The sequence below is a fragment of the Trichoderma virens genome, assembly GCF_000170995.1.
Source record: "Trichoderma virens Gv29-8 chromosome Unknown TRIVIscaffold_6, whole genome shotgun sequence".
Lineage (NCBI taxonomy): Eukaryota > Fungi > Ascomycota > Sordariomycetes > Hypocreales > Hypocreaceae > Trichoderma > Trichoderma virens.
This window is the reverse complement of record NW_014013743.1, coordinates 23,022-39,689: the sequence shown is the minus strand read 5'-3', so window position 1 is coordinate 39,689 and position 16,668 is coordinate 23,022. Positions and strand designations below refer to the sequence as shown.

Genomic DNA, 16,668 nt, shown 5'->3' with positions numbered 1-16,668 from the left:
CAAAATAGGGCAGTATTTCTTGGAACTGTCCTATATATACAACATGAACCTGGGAATACCCGAATACATATTCGCTGCTACCAAGTATACAGATCAGGCTCTTTGACCACATTCCCTGCAATTCTGTATCGGGCTGGCATTTCGGCGCTAGGCATAGCCGCCTCAGGGACGCCGCGCATGGAAACCTACATGTAGTAAGATTGAGCAAGTGGAAGACGATGATTGGAGTGGATTGCCCGAAACTCAACTATTGCCTATTTCGGAAACTTTTGAGTCTTACGGCTTCATAGAGCCAACCTGGGTACTTCATCCAGCTACTCGTATATTATGAAATTCGTTCCTCTAGATCATCAATGTTAATCAATGTTTCTACTGCCTTATAAAACTGCATACCACAACAAATTTGCACCGCAATGGCTCATGTCACGCTCAGTGATGGCTTAGCCATCTGGCAACTTATCTACTACGTCGTTACACTTATCTGCAGCATATTTGTATCTTGTCGCCATGGACTATCACGGAGTTCAGGCTGGATCTTTCTCACTATTTTCAGCACCATGCGTGTCATCGGTTGTTCTGCACAAATTGCAACCATCACCGCCACGTCAAACACTGCCGAGACCATTGCTACCATCACCGGCTTCTTGGGTCTTTCACCTCTCTTGCTGGCCACCTTGGGTATTCTATCTCGAATGTTGTTATTATTTCGACCATTTTCATTGCTAGAAATCGATAGCTAATGGTTTGCAGATACTTTGATCTCCTTAAGCGGCCGTTCAACATTGTCTTCAGTCTATTCCTCACCAAAATCGTTCAAGTCCCGGCAGTTATAGCTCTCATTCTTTGCATTGTTGGCGCAACATCGGCAGATACCCCAGCAGGAATTACGAGCCAAGATACAGTCAAGGCTGGAGTAATTATATACTTAGTTGTCTTTATCGTCCTTGCTCTTCTAGCCGGGGGCGCTCACATCGCCCGCTGCATGACAGAACGGCGTGGTGAGAGTACGATGCTTCTTGTCGTAGTGTTATCACTACCATTTCTACTAACCCGCATAATCAACTCACTTCTTCTCATCTTTTCTAAGCGATTCCAAGATGCAGCAGCAGAGGCATCGACGTCGGCTGTCCTCACAGAGCTATTCATGGCAAGAATCGAGGAGATGATCGTCGTTCTCTTATATTTGTACGCCGGCCTCACTCAAAAAGCCGTTCCGGAACGAGAAAATAGCAAGCGAAGTAATAAAGAGAAGCTTGCCTATCGGGCTGCCAGGGGAGATTTTGGTGGTGGCAAGTTGGGAGTAGCATCTCTGCTGCTTGCAGCTGCCAGTGCACGGCTTAGCAGGGAGAGTCACGAGCAGGGTCAAAGCCAACAAGACTCTGAGGCGGGATTGCGTTAGTACCGTATACATATATAAGACTCTATTCTTACTCAAATACTAATATCAGATGCTAAAGAGGTAGAAGAAGGTATCGATAGTAGCAGATACTGGAAGAGGTAGCGATAATATCATCAGCCGTGTATTTCTTAAGTTCCTTTATTTAATACGGTATTGGCAAGTGAGGACAAGACTCAGCACCTCATTAACCTCTCAAGTTCAAGTACAGCTTATACCACATCGTTTTGCTTAATTCGTATATCTACGGTTTGAGCTTGCATGAGTTTCTCAACTTTGCCTTAGATGCAAGATGAAGCTTTACAAGACAAGGAACCAGCCGTCTGAGTATATTGTGCGGGTCTCCTTGATCCAAAGTGGTGTAATGTTAAATATAAGTTCACAGGCATGAGAAAGAGGCCTCCTGTCGTTTAATAACGTAACGGACAGTGCTTCACAGCAATTCTCTCGCCGATACTAGGTCTGCCTGTAGACTTTGATAGGATTCAAATGTCCCTTTCTAGCTGGCTTCTTCCAGGTGGTGTCCGCCTCTAATCAATATCGCCGGACTGTAAGCAAGAAGATGGCGTCCTACGATGGCGTGTATCGACAGTGTCATATTCATCACTTCATTCCTCATCGCGCAAAGAAGCTCTGAAGAAAGCAGGGAATGATGGCATACGAGGCTTAGCAGTTGGCGGTGACGTGGCTGCAAATGAAATCAACCAATTACACGTATAGAGCACGGCTATAACGGTACGGTGTTGCTTAGAGCCCCATCTATATCATAGCGTCGAGCTGGTTGCCCGAAACGGAATGCCTAAATAATGGGACGGCGGCAATGCCGACATCATCGCCATGCTCTCTTTACTCGACTATTAACTTCTCAAACATGTCCATTGCCGGTCGACGTATCTGCTTCTTCTTTCAGAATTTCTTGGCAACAGTAGTCGCGATCACTGAGCATGGTTTATCGCGGCAAGCCGAGCGCTGCGTGTGAGCGCTGTCGACATCGCCGATTGAAGGTGCGTTTAATCCATACTAGCACGCCGAAAACAAGCCGAAAACAGTATGCGTTTGAGGCAGCAAAGACATTTTGGGCCAAGAACTTAGTTTTCTTGTCATTCGTTAAAAGAATTGTTGATTCACGGTTGGGAAGCTCTACCGGCTAATCAGGAAAGTTCATAGTGCGATCATGGAACGCCCTCGTGCACTCCGTGTGTGCGAGCCAAGGTCAACTGTTCTGGATACAGAAACTTGCTGGACCTAAACTTTAAAGATCAGAGCAAAGAGGTTATCCGCAATTATCTACTTCCCGCGCGCAAGAAACGCCGTGTCTCAACGAGCATTGTAGAACATCAGACATCAATTTCAAATAGAATACCTGGAGACTCGGGCGATTCTGGAGCATTGTGCGGCAACAAGACGACTTTGACCATCCCAAGGGCCGATCTTGTGTATCCCGTGCAAGAAATTGCAAGGAGCTATCTCTATGTTAATTACATGACTGGAGGCCCCCATTGCGGCTATATGTCATATTTACTGCCTCTTATGAAGAGCTCACAAAACTCAGCAGTCAATGCGGCAGTCAATGCTGTCGCATTAGCGGCTCTGTCGAATATCCGACTCTCTCCCAAGACCATGCTGAAGGCCCAGCAAGAGTATACTACGGCTTTGTCTAAGACCAATTTGGCCCTGAAAGATCCAGTCATGTGCAAGACGGATGATGTACTAGCAGCGGTGGTTATGCTTGGCATATTTGAAGTAAGTTGGTCCCACAATCTCAACGCAGTGTCAACCAATTCTAAGAGTAAAAAAAGGTCATGACTTGTACTGACGGCTCATTTATTGACCGTTGGGTAAATCACATGGAGGGCGCAGTAAGGTTAATAGAGGTTCGCGGCTCAGAGCAGCTCTCTCGACCAGAGGGGCTTGCTTTATTCACTCAACTACGTGCTCAAGTTGTAAGATCCAACAACAGCCACTGGCATTTAAAAGACATACTCACCGAAAGAAATCTAGAGCCTCAGTCGAATTTACCAGGAGCGTTACAGCTCATCAGTTTTCACTAAACTCACAGAAGAAATTCAACGAGAGCAGAATTCCATCGATCAAATCCTAGACCAGCTTTCCACCATAATCGGTCGATTAACGGACTTTTGCGCCAACGTGACGAACAAACACATCATCGACCCTACTCATATCATTCGTACCGCTCTCAAAATCGACGCCGAAATGGTGTCACTCATGATCAGCGTGCCTACGTTGTGCAGATACGCTACAGTCAAGGTTCCAATGTTTGATGGAAAGCCCATCACCCAAGCTATCTGGGGTGACAGCTATCACATATATCATAGCATTTCCGCAAGTACAATGTGGAATAACTACCGTTCAGTTCGCATCATTATTCAGGAGCTCATCATCGATACCGTCAAGGAGCTGGAAGATTTCTCAGATGATATTTGCTCTCCGCAACGTAGCAGCTTGACAAGCCAAGCTCGCCAGACAATGCTTCAGCTGGTGCAAGATATCTGCGGCAGCGTGCCTTACAACTTGGGTATAGGAATAGAAGACTATGGAGGCTTGGAAACAGCAGACACAACTGCCGGTCAAGAGACAAACACAGGGGCCAGTCTATCATCCTTTCAAGCGACAGGAGCAGGCGGTCTCACCATCATGTGGCCCCTCTTGGTTGCTGCGAACTCAGGAGTTGCATGTAACGATCTTCGCAAATGGATTTCGAACTGCCTAGACAAGATTGGCCATTCGATGGGCATAAATCAAGCGCTGGCTATGTCAAAATTGATTAAGGGTGGGATTCGGTCACGGGCATTCTTATCGCTAGAGTATCGATCTCACCCTTACAAATTATAGAACATCCTACGCAAATGCGCCTATTCAGGTTTGTATTTAGGATTAATGTGCCTCTTCCGCTTTCGACTCGCCATTGATTCAAGAAGGATTAAGGGTTGGCTTATATGTCCCTATTCAAGACTGCCCGGTTGTGTTCCTATTTGGGAAACCAGCTCGATACCCTGCACAGCTACTGACTCATATACTGCGGCGGCGTACATTTTTCGGAATTCGGCACCTGGGAATATTACTCTATTTATAATAAACATTTAAACTAAAGGGAGTTACCGCACTGGTACCTTATCCGATGTTACGCAATACAATTTTCCCCTTGAACTGGGTCCTCGGCTAGAGCGTGGATCATCGTCGTGGACGAGGCCCGACGAAACAGATACTGTAATTGGAATAGCACAACCTTGGGGGACGACCAAGCCACCACCTTCGCCAGGCTTGGGCGCTCCTCGGACGAAAAATGATAGCAATCATATTCTACGGGATCTCTGTGGTCGATTTCTCTTTTTCTGAAGAAGAAGCACGGCAACAACATCAAACTGTTAGCGCCGAATTGCATCCCGTAATGGTAACAGCTGACGTGTGTGATCTGTATCTTCTCAGTTCAGCAGAATAATAATCTGCCTTGTCTATGCAGTGTTGAAGAATTTAAATAGATGTGACATTTTCTCGATTTTAGCTGTTGGTGAACCGTGATAGTTATCTTCCTCATCATTCATCCCATCGCTCATCTCACATTCAGAAATTGATCATTCATTGAGCTATTGCATCTCGGTCAGACAGAAACGCAGAAACAAACCGCAAAAGAACAGCAGAGGCAGCAATCTTCGTCATGGTGCTTGGTCCACAAGGCTATGTTTCGATTGTAGAACTTATTGTCTACATACCGGCGCTTGTTACAGCTATCATAGTTACTTCGCGCCACGGTTTCCATAGGGCCTCGGGATGGATCTATACGGTCATCCTTTGTGTTGTGCGGATTGCTGGTGCCATCTGTCAGCTTCTCTCCTACACTGACCACTCAGATGGTCTCCTTAAAGCGACTCTTATCATTGACTCTATCGGTCTTTCTCCCCTCTTGCTTGCTACTTTGGGAGTTCTCTCAAGATTGTACGTGCACCCCAACGACCAACGCATCACGCTCCAGAATCTGGTTCTAACAACTAGCCAGTGCCGATTTTGTCAATGCCAAAGGAACTCAAATTTTCGGCATGAAGCAGTTTCGCCTTGTTCAGCTCTTAATTACCCTTGGCTTAATTCTTAGTATTGCTGGTGGCAGTGATGGGTCGACTGACAGCGACGGCAACGTTACGATTTCCGGCACAAGCAAAGCGGCCATCATTCTCCTTATTGTCGGCTTCGCTGGCATCACCTACTTTTTCCTTCTCTCATCTGGCTACAAAACCGCAGCTCCTCGTCAAGAGCGCCATAGTCTAGTTGCTGTTGGTATCGCCTGGCCTTTAATTCTCGTACGCCTGGCCTACTCTGCGCTGGCAATCTTCGTTCATAACCACACCTTCTCCGTAGTTGGAGGCAGTGTCGCCGTCCATGCCGGGATGGCTGTTGTTGAAGAGTTTCTAGTTGTCCTTGATTACCTGATTTTAGGGTTCATGCTGCACAAGCTAGAGCCAGAGGAGCAAGGCGAGCTGGCCAACCGAGCATGGAAGAATAAGAAGAGAACAGGAAATGACAGGAGGTAGTAGGAGCTGATACATAATTTATGGCGATTACAGATGTATATTGGTACTTCACTCTCTGTTAATAAATCGGTACTTTTCATGCGTGATTAGTTAGGAGTAATAGCAGATACTAGAGGAGTATTTTAAAAGTAGCAGAAAGTAGCGATAGTATCAGAAAGTAGCTAGAGTAGCAGATACTTAAGGAACCGTGTATCTGCTTAAGCAATAGTAATAAACGATATTTCCTCCGCGTCTTGTTGTAAGATTTGAACTCCTCATAATCAGATAATTGTACAACTCGACAATTGGGGGTTGATCTTATACCAGTATATTTTGACACTCGCCGGCGATAGCCTTTGGGGAAGCTTACCTGTTGTTGATGCACTTGGATTTACAGTACATGACATTTTTTAGGTAGATTCCCTCACATATATATGAGTATAGTCTCATTATATATATATATATATATTCTTTCTCTTTGCATTCCTTGTAGCATGGCCATACTAACATTGCCCACAAGGCCATCTAACGCTTTCATCGCTCACACTTTCCAAACGTAAGACAGCAATTCACTGCACAGTAGATCGCACTTAATTCAAGGTCCTACCAATAAGTCTCCAAAGGAGGTCTTATTACCCCTTTGCTGAAGGGATTAGAGATGTATACCATCACTTTGGATTTTGAATCAAAGGGCCGGACAATGGTCGCTGATTGAACCAGATGTTACCGCTTTATTGACAACTGTCTTATTATTTATCAATATGGCCTTTATGCAGTCTTTTTCGCGCAGGTAAGCTGACTATTGGTATACGGATACACAATAGCATATTATCTCTTCCACACGTAGAGATGAACTTGACCCAAAATGTCATTAGCAAACTACTTGTTAATAAATTGAGCCCACTCATATAGCAGCCGTGATCTAATTTATCCAACTAGCTTAGGGGGCACCAATAAACTTCTTTAATTCTGGGTCTTGAAAGATTCTTTCAAAGACAGAGTGCACCGACTCTGGATGAATATCAGGGAAAAGACCGTTAACATAGGGCTCTGGCAAGAGAGTTCCGCCCCGTCCCTGAATTAACTGATGACTGGCCTCCAGTTCCAAGTCAACATCGTTGAGGCGTTTTGCTCGAGCTTCTCTCTCCACGGCTGTTTCCACATCATGATAAGTGATTGCATACTTGTGACCAGTGATTGTCTCCAGGTCGTTGAAGATTTCATTCCAAGTGGGAGAGGAGCCATGGAAGCGATAGGTACGTCGATGGCCATTATTGGCAGTTGAGAATGGATGCTTGAGGGTTTTTATCGTGTATGCAACGGCATCTTTGATCGGAAGCAACGACTGTCGTCCTTCTGGTGTTCCGTAGATGTTGGCAACGTGGTTTGTATTGTCGATTCCAAAATGCTTGATGATGCTCCATTCGGTGAGACGCCCGAGTTGTATGTACGTCCAACCGAGGTCTAGAGTATCCGCATCTCGGCCGCGCTTCTCTAAGTGTTCTCTGGTAATGACTTTGTCTTGGTAATAGCGCTGCGTCCAATTTGATCCAACACTTAGGTCCGCTCCCCATTCACTTGTATAAAAATGGCGTACTCCAGCCGTAATGGCTGAATCGATGATAGTGGGTTGATATTTGATGGCATGATTTCCTAACGGCATCAAGACACAGTCAAATCCAGCAAATGATGTAGTGTCATTGTATTGGCCAGAGACTTGCTCCATGCCCCCATTGCGGAACTCGTCGAAAAGCGCCTGCTTCTCCTCTGTCGCTGGCCTAGACGTATCGTTGAAGAAGGCAATGCGTTTAAATTCAGCCTTTTGGGAGATTAATGCCTCGCATAGAGCTTTACCGATGGCACCCGTAGGGCCAACTACAAGTATAGCATTGAGGGTCTGAGATGCCATGGTGAGATGGGTATAAGAGGCGTGAGTTGAAATCCCCTGAATGAGACAGGGAATCAAAGAAGACGGAATTGATACCTAAGGAGAGATTGGCTTTTAAGAATACAGAGAGTAGAGATATTTATACTTTTTTTTTTTAAAAAAAAAAAAAAAAAAAAAAAAAAATCTATTGTATTAGTATATTTCGGACTTACACATATTCTCCGGGCAAACTTAGAGATGAGATGGTGAGAGCTACAAGTTCCGAGTAACCCAATTGGGACGAGCGATTGGTAATCACTCATGTATGACCTTCATGGTATGTACTTTCGCAACTGCACATTCATACGCCCATGTGTAAGCTTGCCTACTTAGGTATTTGCAACTTACTTGTTATGGACTACTGATGATGTGTAAGTTTGTTTCCTAGCCAATAACAGTTACGTTGAGAGGCTCTCTCATCATTGAACTAGATGCCGGATTTCCGAAGAAGATGTAATGCACATTCCCCTCCCAATGTGATGATAATTAATCATGAGACGTTGAGACCCATAATAGCACGGTAGCCAGACAACAATGGGTCATAGGACGGAATTTGGGATAGACAAGGCACCTTTATCCGGGCTAGGGATGTTTGGAAATGAGTATCAAGTTTGGGTGCAGTACGTATTCAATATAGGTACATGTACACAACAATGGTAAAATGCATTGCACCCTGAATCTATATATTGTACAAATGTACTTTTACGGCAAGCAGAACTCCTGTTATGTTATGGCAGACAGCAGAAACTGAAAATGTCAACGGGCGAATAGGAAACGAGACAGTGCCATTTACACAATCTTGCACGCAGAATTAAGTCAGCAGCAGCACTTTATCGTGATGCCCCGCCAAAATTTGCATCGCGGGGCACAGATTTCTTAGCAAGTCTCCAGCATCCCCAGACAAAAGCCCACGTGCTGGACGATATTCTTGTGCGCAAACGCCTGGATTGCGCGCAAGAGCTGCTGCCGTCAAGATGGACGCGGGATTCCGTTTCCAGATGGAGGCGATGGTCGCTGGTGAGTTTCTCGTTGGTTGTGCGCTGCTTGAGGCTGGATCGCGTGCTGACAAAAAAAAATGTAGATCTGATCGAAGTCTGGCACGTCCATCGCACGACAATCATTCTGGGTTCTCTCCTTCTTCTCGCCGGTCTGCGCATATTCCTCCATACGACGGAGAAACGAGAGCCTCTCGCCGCGCTTCCAAAGATTTACAACCAGGAACAGCCCAAGACAAGCGAACAGCCGATTGTCAAAGCGCAGCCAGTCGTCGAGACGGAGAAAAAATCCACTGGCCCTCGACGGATAAAAGGTGGCCTGGCAAGGAAATCTTCGGAAGAAGGAAAGACAGAGATGATCGATCACGCGGACAGACCTGCAAAGGTGCTGGTTTTCTTCTCCTCTGTTACTACAAAGACTGAAAAGATTGCTCGCGATTATATCAATGCGCTTGAGATATTCCTGGATCAGAAAGCAAAGGAAACCAGCAGCAAATTTTTGAAGCCAGAGTTACTCGATTTGACCGAAATTGATTTCGAGGATTACTTTGTCAGCCCTCCCAAATCTGCTGAAGACGCCGCATACTTCTACCTGTTCCTCATCCCGAGCTACAATATCGATACCATCAACGATACATTCCTGCAGCATCTGCAAGAAACCCATCATGACTTCAGAATTGATACCGCTCCTCTGTCTTCTTTGATTGGATACTCGGTATTCGGTTTCGGAGACAAGGAGGGATGGCCAAATGAAGACGAGGGATTCTGCTTCCAGGCAAAGGACCTCGATAAATGGATGTCCAAGCTGACTGGTCGAAAGCGAGCCTACCCCGTCGGAATGGGCGACATGAAGAGTGACCACGCGGAAAGATTTACGGAATGGACTTCAGGAGTCCAAGAGGTCATTGCTCAGGCTGCTCAAACCGGATTCCTCGGCGAAGGAGTTCCCGGCAGTGGTGATGCTGTGGAAAGCGATGACGAAGAGGCCGAAGCCGATGATGGCGAGGTCGTTTTCGACGACGAAGAGCCTAGTGAAGGTAGAAAATCCGACGACTCCAGACCATTGGATGATGTTGAAGATCTTGGAAAAATGATCCGTCCCAACAAAGATGGAAATGAAGGTGCTCGGAAAGCTCCCCTGGCCGTTGATTTCACGACATATACTTCCGCCAACAAGAGAAAGGCTCAAGCACCCATCATCAAGGAGATGGTGGCCAAGAACTCACCGACTTATACCGCTCTTACCAAGCAAGGATACTCCATTGTAGGCTCCCACTCCGGCGTCAAGATCTGTCGCTGGACCAAGTCTGCCCTACGTGGACGAGGAAGCTGCTACAAATACTCTCTTTACGGCATCAATTCTCACCAGTGTATGGAGACCACCCCATCGCTCTCATGCTCCAACAAGTGCGTCTTTTGCTGGCGTCACGGAACGAACCCCGTTGGTACAACCTGGCGATGGGTGGTTGACCCTCCCGAGATGATTTTCGACGGCGTCAAAGAGAACCATTACAAGAAGATCAAAATGATGCGTGGTGTACCCGGCGTCCGAGCGGAGCGATATGCCGAGGCTCTGAGAATCCGACACTGCGCTCTGTCTCTGGTCGGAGAGCCCATTTTCTATCCTTACATCAACGAATTCCTTGCCATGTTGCACAACGAGCGGATTTCGTCCTTCCTTGTCTGCAACGCTCAACACCCTGATCAACTCGCTGCTCTCAAGGTCGTGACACAGCTCTATGTGTCCATTGACGCCTCCAACAAAGATTCGCTACGCAAGATTGACAGGCCTCTTCACCGTGATTTCTGGGAGAGGTTCCTCCGATGCCTCGATATCCTGCGCGAAAAGCGTTTCCGCCATCGCACAGTCTACCGCCTTACCCTCGTCAAGGGCTTCAACGTGGAAGACGAGGTCGAGGGCTACGCTCAGCTCATTGAGCGCGGACTGCCGTGCTTCGTCGAAGTCAAGGGTGTGACGTACTGCGGTACGTCAACATCCTCCAACGCCGGTCTCAGCATGTCCAACGTGCCGTTCTACTGGGAAGTCTGCGAATTTGTCAAGGCTTTGGATAAGCGGCTTCAGGAGAAGGGCCTTGGGTACGGCATTGCGGCCGAGCACGCGCATAGCTGCTGCGTCTTGCTGGCGAGCAACCGTTTCAACGTCGATGGCAAGTGGCATACGCATATCGATTATCAAAAGTTCTTTGAGCTTCTTGAGGAGAGGGGTCCTGATGGCGATTGGACGCCCGAGGATTACATGGGCCCGCCGACGCCTGAGTGGGCGCTGTGGGGGAATGGAGGATTTGATCCTCGGGACGAGAGGGTGGACAGGAAGGGCCGCAAAATGGAGGCCATTGTTGCGCGTGAGGCGCCTGAGTAAGATTGATTAATGGTACGATATGTATATATAAGTTAAAAGCATAATATCATTGTATTGTCAACCAAAAGACTGATGGAGAAATGACACGCTCCGTAACATCACGTAGACCAAAAAAAAAAAAAAACAAGCCATTAGAATTTCATGTTGGATTATGGAAACGCTACCCGCACTGCCCTTCCCAAAGACCTCCCATGGCTATATCATTTCACCGCATACAACTGTTTACACAAATGCCCCCCAGATGTTTTGAATCCCGGAGCAAGAAGAAAGAGCCCGTAAAGAAAGAGGTTCAGGATTTTATGGTACACCAAAGCGATTTTTGCGTTTCCCCCCTCATGTTTTCTAGGTACAGATGGAGATGTATAATGAAAGAGGAGGGATCCGGAGCTTCGAGTCAAACAAGAATTAATTTTTTTGTCAGATGTTTTTTTTCTTTTGGTTTTCTCTCCCCTGTCATCAGTTCTTGCCAAGTTCAAAGGCGTTTTGTTTTGGTTGCAGAAGGAAATTGATGCGTTGGCTTTTTTCCCTTCTCATCATCATTTTTCGTTAGAAGCTGAGTGGAGTGGAGAGGAACACTCTGCTGTTTTATTAGTTCTCGGAGTGTTAACTTAGTCGAGGCCAACGCTGGGGATGTCGCCCAGGTTGATGCCTGCGGATGAGGGGCGAGTGCGAATGCTGATGTCGCCGTCGTATGCAATCATGTCGGCCAGGATGTCTAATATGGGCTGTGGGGGCACCTCGTCAGCTACAAATCCAGATGATGCAGAGCATATGACATGACATAATCTACCTTGGGAACAGTGCTGTCGTAGATCTTGATGAGGTCGCCGGGAGCAGGGTAGACCTTAAGACCCTTGTAGAAAGCGAGCGCAGAGTCGATCATCTTAGAAGCTATATTGGAGAAGAGAAAAATGGTCAGTCTTTGTATTTTTGCCGTTGCAGAGATGGCGACATGGAGGGGTTCCTTCATACGATCCTGGCTCAGCATCTCGCCCGTCATAACCTGTTCGTTGAAGAAAGCTTCTCGCTCCTCGACGCCGACAGGGAAGCCCTCCTCCTTGGCCTCGTCCACCTTGGCCTTGATAAGGCCTCGTAGTCGCTGTGTGGAGGCTTCTGCTTCCTCCTTCTCGGCCCGGACCTGCTTGCGCTCGTTTCTTCTCAGGTTCCGGCGGAATTCGGAGTCTTTTCGTCGCTTGTAGTCAAAGTAGACGGCATACGCTGTTGCAGAGAAAAAAGAAAAGAAAAAAGGTTAGCAACACCAAATGCCTGTCGAGAAAAGACGGCGCATGTCATTGGAGCAGCGACGAACCCACGAGGCCTGTCGCAACGGTTGCGACTGATGCCGTCACCACGGTGCTTGTGTTAACCATTTTTCGGCGAATGGAGGGGAGCTTTGGAGCGTTGCTAAGCTGCAGCTGCAGGTGAGAAAATAAAAGACGACGGGCTCCGGCGGTTCGGTCCTTGCGGTTGCTGCTCAGAAGAAGCCCTGGGGTATGGTAGCAGTGAATTGAGCCGTAGCTGGGAAGATGCCGTCGTCGGATCAGTTTTTTTTTTTCTTCGAAAAAGATATCACAAGGAATATGGAGTCCAACGGCGACGCCTGCTAGCTCGGAACATCGATTGAGCGCTGGAGGCGATCGGCACATTGTCGGGTAAATGGGACCTCGATGAGCTGCTACTCCGCTAGTGTCGTGTACCCCATACATTCGTTGTATCGAGTTGCATCTGCCACGCAACGGCTATCCTATCACATCACCGTGCAGCTGTTGGAAGCTCTGTGCAGCAGCTTGTACTGGCAACGCGACTGCGGAATTGAAGGATACCTGTGGATGTCTCTGGATTCGCCATAAACACCTGTCCCTACTTTCTCCTGCGCTTTGCCATTTCATCCCTCCGTCATTCATTCAATCAGCAGTCAGCATGTCTGAGGAACGCAGCAAGATAACCCTGTCTCTTCGAAGCGGAAAGCGACGAAAAGCCCGTCCCGTCATCAGTGCGCCGCGACAGATCTCGGCGCCAATCCCTCAAGATGGCTCGTCGGGAGGAGCAGCAGTTGCCCCAGCTCCTGGGATGCTGTCCATACCCGAAGCGCCTCGCCCCCGACCTGTAGGAGCTGGTGGAAAGGTGAGAACTCGGTATTGCTAAGCGAGAGTCTCTTGGCTAACCTTGGCTTTGCAGACATCCGATCTGGTCAAGCGACGCTTTTCCTCACGATTTAACAACTTGCCTCCCGAATTCGACGCGGCCGCCCCGCCTGTTCCAAGTCTACCTCCCCTCGAGCGGTATAACACCGACTATCAGCCCCCTCCTCCGTCCCGAGCAGGGCCGGGAGCTGCTCCCATTGTTGACCTTAAGGCACTGCGAGATCCGAACCTTATCCCCGACCAGTACGTAGCAACAGTGCTGAGTGAGGCGAGTGAAGATCAAATCCAGGAATACACAGAGTCGCTACAGGGTATAAAGACACGCGCCGCGGCAGACCTGCAGCAGAATCTGCTGCAAAATCGAAGCCAATTTATTAAAATCAGTAAAGAGGCGGAAAAACTGAAGGGTGAGATGAGAGCGCTCCGCAACCTCATGTCTGAACTCAAGGCAAACACGACGGCCCTTAGGCAAGCCTCAGGGAGAAACGAAGTGGACTCATCTATAGGGGGGGCCGTCACCATGAGCAAACGTGACAAGCGCAGCTCCGTTGCAGACCGAAGCGTTCTCTGGACCTCGCAGATGCAATCCCTTTACAAGACGGTAGAAGGATCGCAAAAGTTTCTACCCAATGCGATTGGGCGTCATGTGGTTCTCAATGCTGGACCCTGGATCGAATTGGACAATGCAACGTACAAGAGCAGAAGGGCCATGCAAATCTTTTTGTTGAATGACCATCTTCTTGTCGCCTCCCGGAAGAAACGCAAGGTCGACGCGCCCAACGCAGATACTCGTGGACCCATGGTGAAGCTCGTTGCTGACCGATGTTGGCCCCTGCTTGACATTGAGGTCATCGAAATGCCTGGGACGGGCGATTCCATAGGCGGCCGTACTAAGCTGGCCGACGCCATCATGGTTCGAGGTGGTGGTCAAGAGACGTTCATCTACCGCACGGAAAAGCCAGAGGCGAGTGAGAAGAAAGCGCTGATGATGAATGTGCGCAAAGCAGTGGAAGAGCTACGCAAAGGGTTGCAGTCTGAGATGGAGGCCAATAACAAGGCAAGAGAGACGATCAACTATTTTGCGTCAAGAGATCCGGGACTGCTCCAAAAGACGGAGCTGCTCGAGACGCTATCCGACATTAAAGACATGCTTATCGAGGTGGACGGCAAGCAGCAGAATCTCCGATGGGTCGAAGGCCAAATGGACGAGCTCGATATTGACATTGCTCTTCAGGGGTTCGAGCCCGCAGTCGCACGCGTGGAAAAACTCAAGGGTTTGGCACGGGGTCTCAAGGGCAATACCGTAGCGCAAGATTTTATCAACTTTGAGGTTGAAGAGAGGTGCGCCAAGCTTGCGACGATCATTATTCACGGGATGGAGACGACGCATCACCAGCAGAGCAAGACGAAGCGAAACCTCAGCTGGTTGGCGAGACTAGGCTATGAAGACAGGGCCAGAGAAGCGTATCTTGCAGCTCGAGCTGACACGATCCACAAGAGAGCCAGGTTCGTTTTCCCTTTCACTTGAGATGCGATATAGCATGCATTGCATGAGCTAACATTTTGCGAATAGACAATGCCTGTTTCAGGGCGATTTGCATCTGTACATTTGGCAGCTGTCCTTTGTGTACTTTACCCTCATCCACAACACGGTCCAGTGCTTTCAGAGCTGCTTCCCTCCGCCCATGATGAGCACGTGCGTCAAGTGGGCTAAGGAACAGGTGGAAGCTTTCAACGTGATTCTTGCCAGGCAGCTGGCCAGCACGGAGCGCGGCGGGCAAGTCTGGACTCAGTGCATGGACCAGGCAAAGGAACACGCGAAGAAGTTGTCTGATGTAGGACTCGATTTCACCAGCCTGGTAGGCAAAGGCGTGGACGGGCCATCGAACGGTATGGGACCCGAGACTCAGGACCTTGTTGGGCTTGGACTAGCTTGAATGAGTAATTGACGGGTAATGGCGAGCTGGCATCAGAGGAGAAGGAGTGTCAATCCTGGGTCGAGTTGAGAAGTTCATGGCGTTTGTCCCTGGAGGAGGAAGGCTATGACGCAGCTAGAGAAGGCGGCATGACTATGTTCACTATTCCTTAGAATGCAACAGGGGCAGATCAGACATGTCTATACAGAAAGGCTCTAAGCATGTATTCGACTAGCTATGAGCATGGAGGCTATGGAGCCGGACACCGGAGCTGAGCTCCCCCTATACTATACGTGTAAGTGAGGTGCTCTGAGTCAGCAGCATCGGGGTTGCTGCGTACAGCGATTAGTTATAGCACTACATTAATACTCAATATATGCATAATTCAACCAATAGGAGCCTCATTTCTAGATAGAATAGAACATCGCAGCAATTGATGGCATTTTCAAGTCAATTTTTGTTTCAGTACTGGGATTGAAGAAGACGGCAATCTACTGTAGGGATGTAGATGATATGCTCCGATTCTGGGATAAGCTTGGCGGGGCAGCTCCGGAGCTGAGGTCAATGCATTGGCGCCAAAGGGGGGAGCTTTTAATTTCGTTTCCCCTTGGTATGTAGCTGTGTTTGCTTAGTGGCATCACGACGCGGGAAGAAGAGATGCTTTGTGTGTGTAAAGAAGAAAAGAGTGATGTGTTTCATTCAGATATTGTTCAGCTCGATTTAGGATTTATATAATAACAGATCAAAGCTAATGTACCTACTCGGAAGATGGTTGATACCTTAGTAGTACCTGAGTACTAAGCTGAGAACCCCTCATGCTTAGTACGAGTACCTCGAGCATCAGCACACACAAATCAAAACACGCCCTAGCAATTTCGAGACAAGACGCGAACGCTTGGACTAGGCAATGCGCAATAGATGGCACTCGCCAGCGCAGATGTACAAAGAAGAAGAAGAAGAAGTCAATAAAGAAGCTGCTATTTCATTGATGCTTCCTCCATCCAAGCAGCCCCCAAGCCCAAGTCCTTGTAGCTGCTAGTATAATACCTTAGTACCTATAATAAACCCTCTTGTTACCCCGTTATTATTGTCGCTGCTTGTTTGGAACCCCCTCCCCCTCCCCTTGTAATCTTTTCGCAATCTCGTGCTCCTCTCACACATAGTCGTGCACTCTCTCGCTCTCTCTTCCATTGCCTCCCACTGGCTGATAGCGACCGCTGCACCGCATCCATCGCTATAAATCCGCCTCCTTTGGCGCATCTGCCCCGCCACCAGCCACTATCTGCTACAGCTGCCAACTACCAATTGCCACTGTCACCCGCTATTGCTCGTTGCTGCCAGAACCTCTTGGGACAGAAACCCGAAGCGTGACCGCAACGTCATTCAA

The 16,668-nt window shown here is 48.1% G+C and overlaps 7 protein-coding genes across 7 annotated transcripts; 5 read left to right on the top strand and 2 right to left on the bottom strand.

The window, feature by feature from the left end:
* Positions 1-413: 413 nt before the first annotated feature.
* Positions 414-1,399, top strand: TRIVIDRAFT_60983 (uncharacterized protein; the record flags this gene model as incomplete). The annotated part of the gene is made up of 2 exons (XM_014100893.1): positions 414-694; positions 751-1,399. The coding sequence occupies 2 exons, from the start codon at positions 414-416 to the stop codon at positions 1,397-1,399; spliced, it is 930 nt and encodes a 309-aa protein (XP_013956368.1).
* A 941-nt stretch (positions 1,400-2,340) lies between these two features.
* Positions 2,341-4,249, top strand: TRIVIDRAFT_28354 (uncharacterized protein; the record flags this gene model as incomplete). Its single annotated transcript, XM_014100892.1, has 4 exons — positions 2,341-2,400; positions 3,196-3,339; positions 3,398-3,932; positions 3,990-4,249. 4 exons carry the CDS (start codon positions 2,341-2,343, stop codon positions 4,247-4,249), a joined length of 999 nt encoding a protein of 332 aa, XP_013956367.1.
* An 823-nt stretch (positions 4,250-5,072) lies between these two features.
* TRIVIDRAFT_221423 (uncharacterized protein) lies at positions 5,073-5,940 on the top strand (the record flags this gene model as incomplete). The annotated part of the gene is made up of 2 exons (XM_014100891.1): positions 5,073-5,350; positions 5,412-5,940. 2 exons carry the CDS (start codon positions 5,073-5,075, stop codon positions 5,938-5,940), a joined length of 807 nt encoding a protein of 268 aa, XP_013956366.1.
* A 919-nt stretch (positions 5,941-6,859) lies between these two features.
* TRIVIDRAFT_60986 (uncharacterized protein) lies at positions 6,860-7,828 on the bottom strand (the record flags this gene model as incomplete). The annotated part of the gene is made up of 1 exon (XM_014100890.1): positions 6,860-7,828. The coding sequence occupies one exon, from the start codon at positions 7,826-7,828 to the stop codon at positions 6,860-6,862; it is 969 nt and encodes a 322-aa protein (XP_013956365.1).
* Positions 7,829-8,926: 1,098 nt separating this feature from the next.
* On the top strand, positions 8,927-11,284 carry TRIVIDRAFT_169759 (uncharacterized protein; the record flags this gene model as incomplete). Its single annotated transcript, XM_014100889.1, has 1 exon — positions 8,927-11,284. One exon carries the CDS (start codon positions 9,197-9,199, stop codon positions 11,219-11,221), a length of 2,025 nt encoding a protein of 674 aa, XP_013956364.1.
* Positions 11,285-11,829: 545 nt separating this feature from the next.
* On the bottom strand, positions 11,830-12,591 carry TRIVIDRAFT_29648 (uncharacterized protein; the record flags this gene model as incomplete). The annotated part of the gene is made up of 4 exons (XM_014100888.1): positions 11,830-11,946; positions 12,012-12,112; positions 12,194-12,439; positions 12,531-12,591. The coding sequence occupies 4 exons, from the start codon at positions 12,589-12,591 to the stop codon at positions 11,830-11,832; spliced, it is 525 nt and encodes a 174-aa protein (XP_013956363.1).
* A 550-nt stretch (positions 12,592-13,141) lies between these two features.
* Positions 13,142-15,672, top strand: TRIVIDRAFT_71587 (uncharacterized protein; the record flags this gene model as incomplete). The annotated part of the gene is made up of 3 exons (XM_014100887.1): positions 13,142-13,345; positions 13,400-14,871; positions 14,939-15,672. 3 exons carry the CDS (start codon positions 13,142-13,144, stop codon positions 15,300-15,302), a joined length of 2,040 nt encoding a protein of 679 aa, XP_013956362.1.
* Positions 15,673-16,668: the final 996 nt, after the last annotated feature.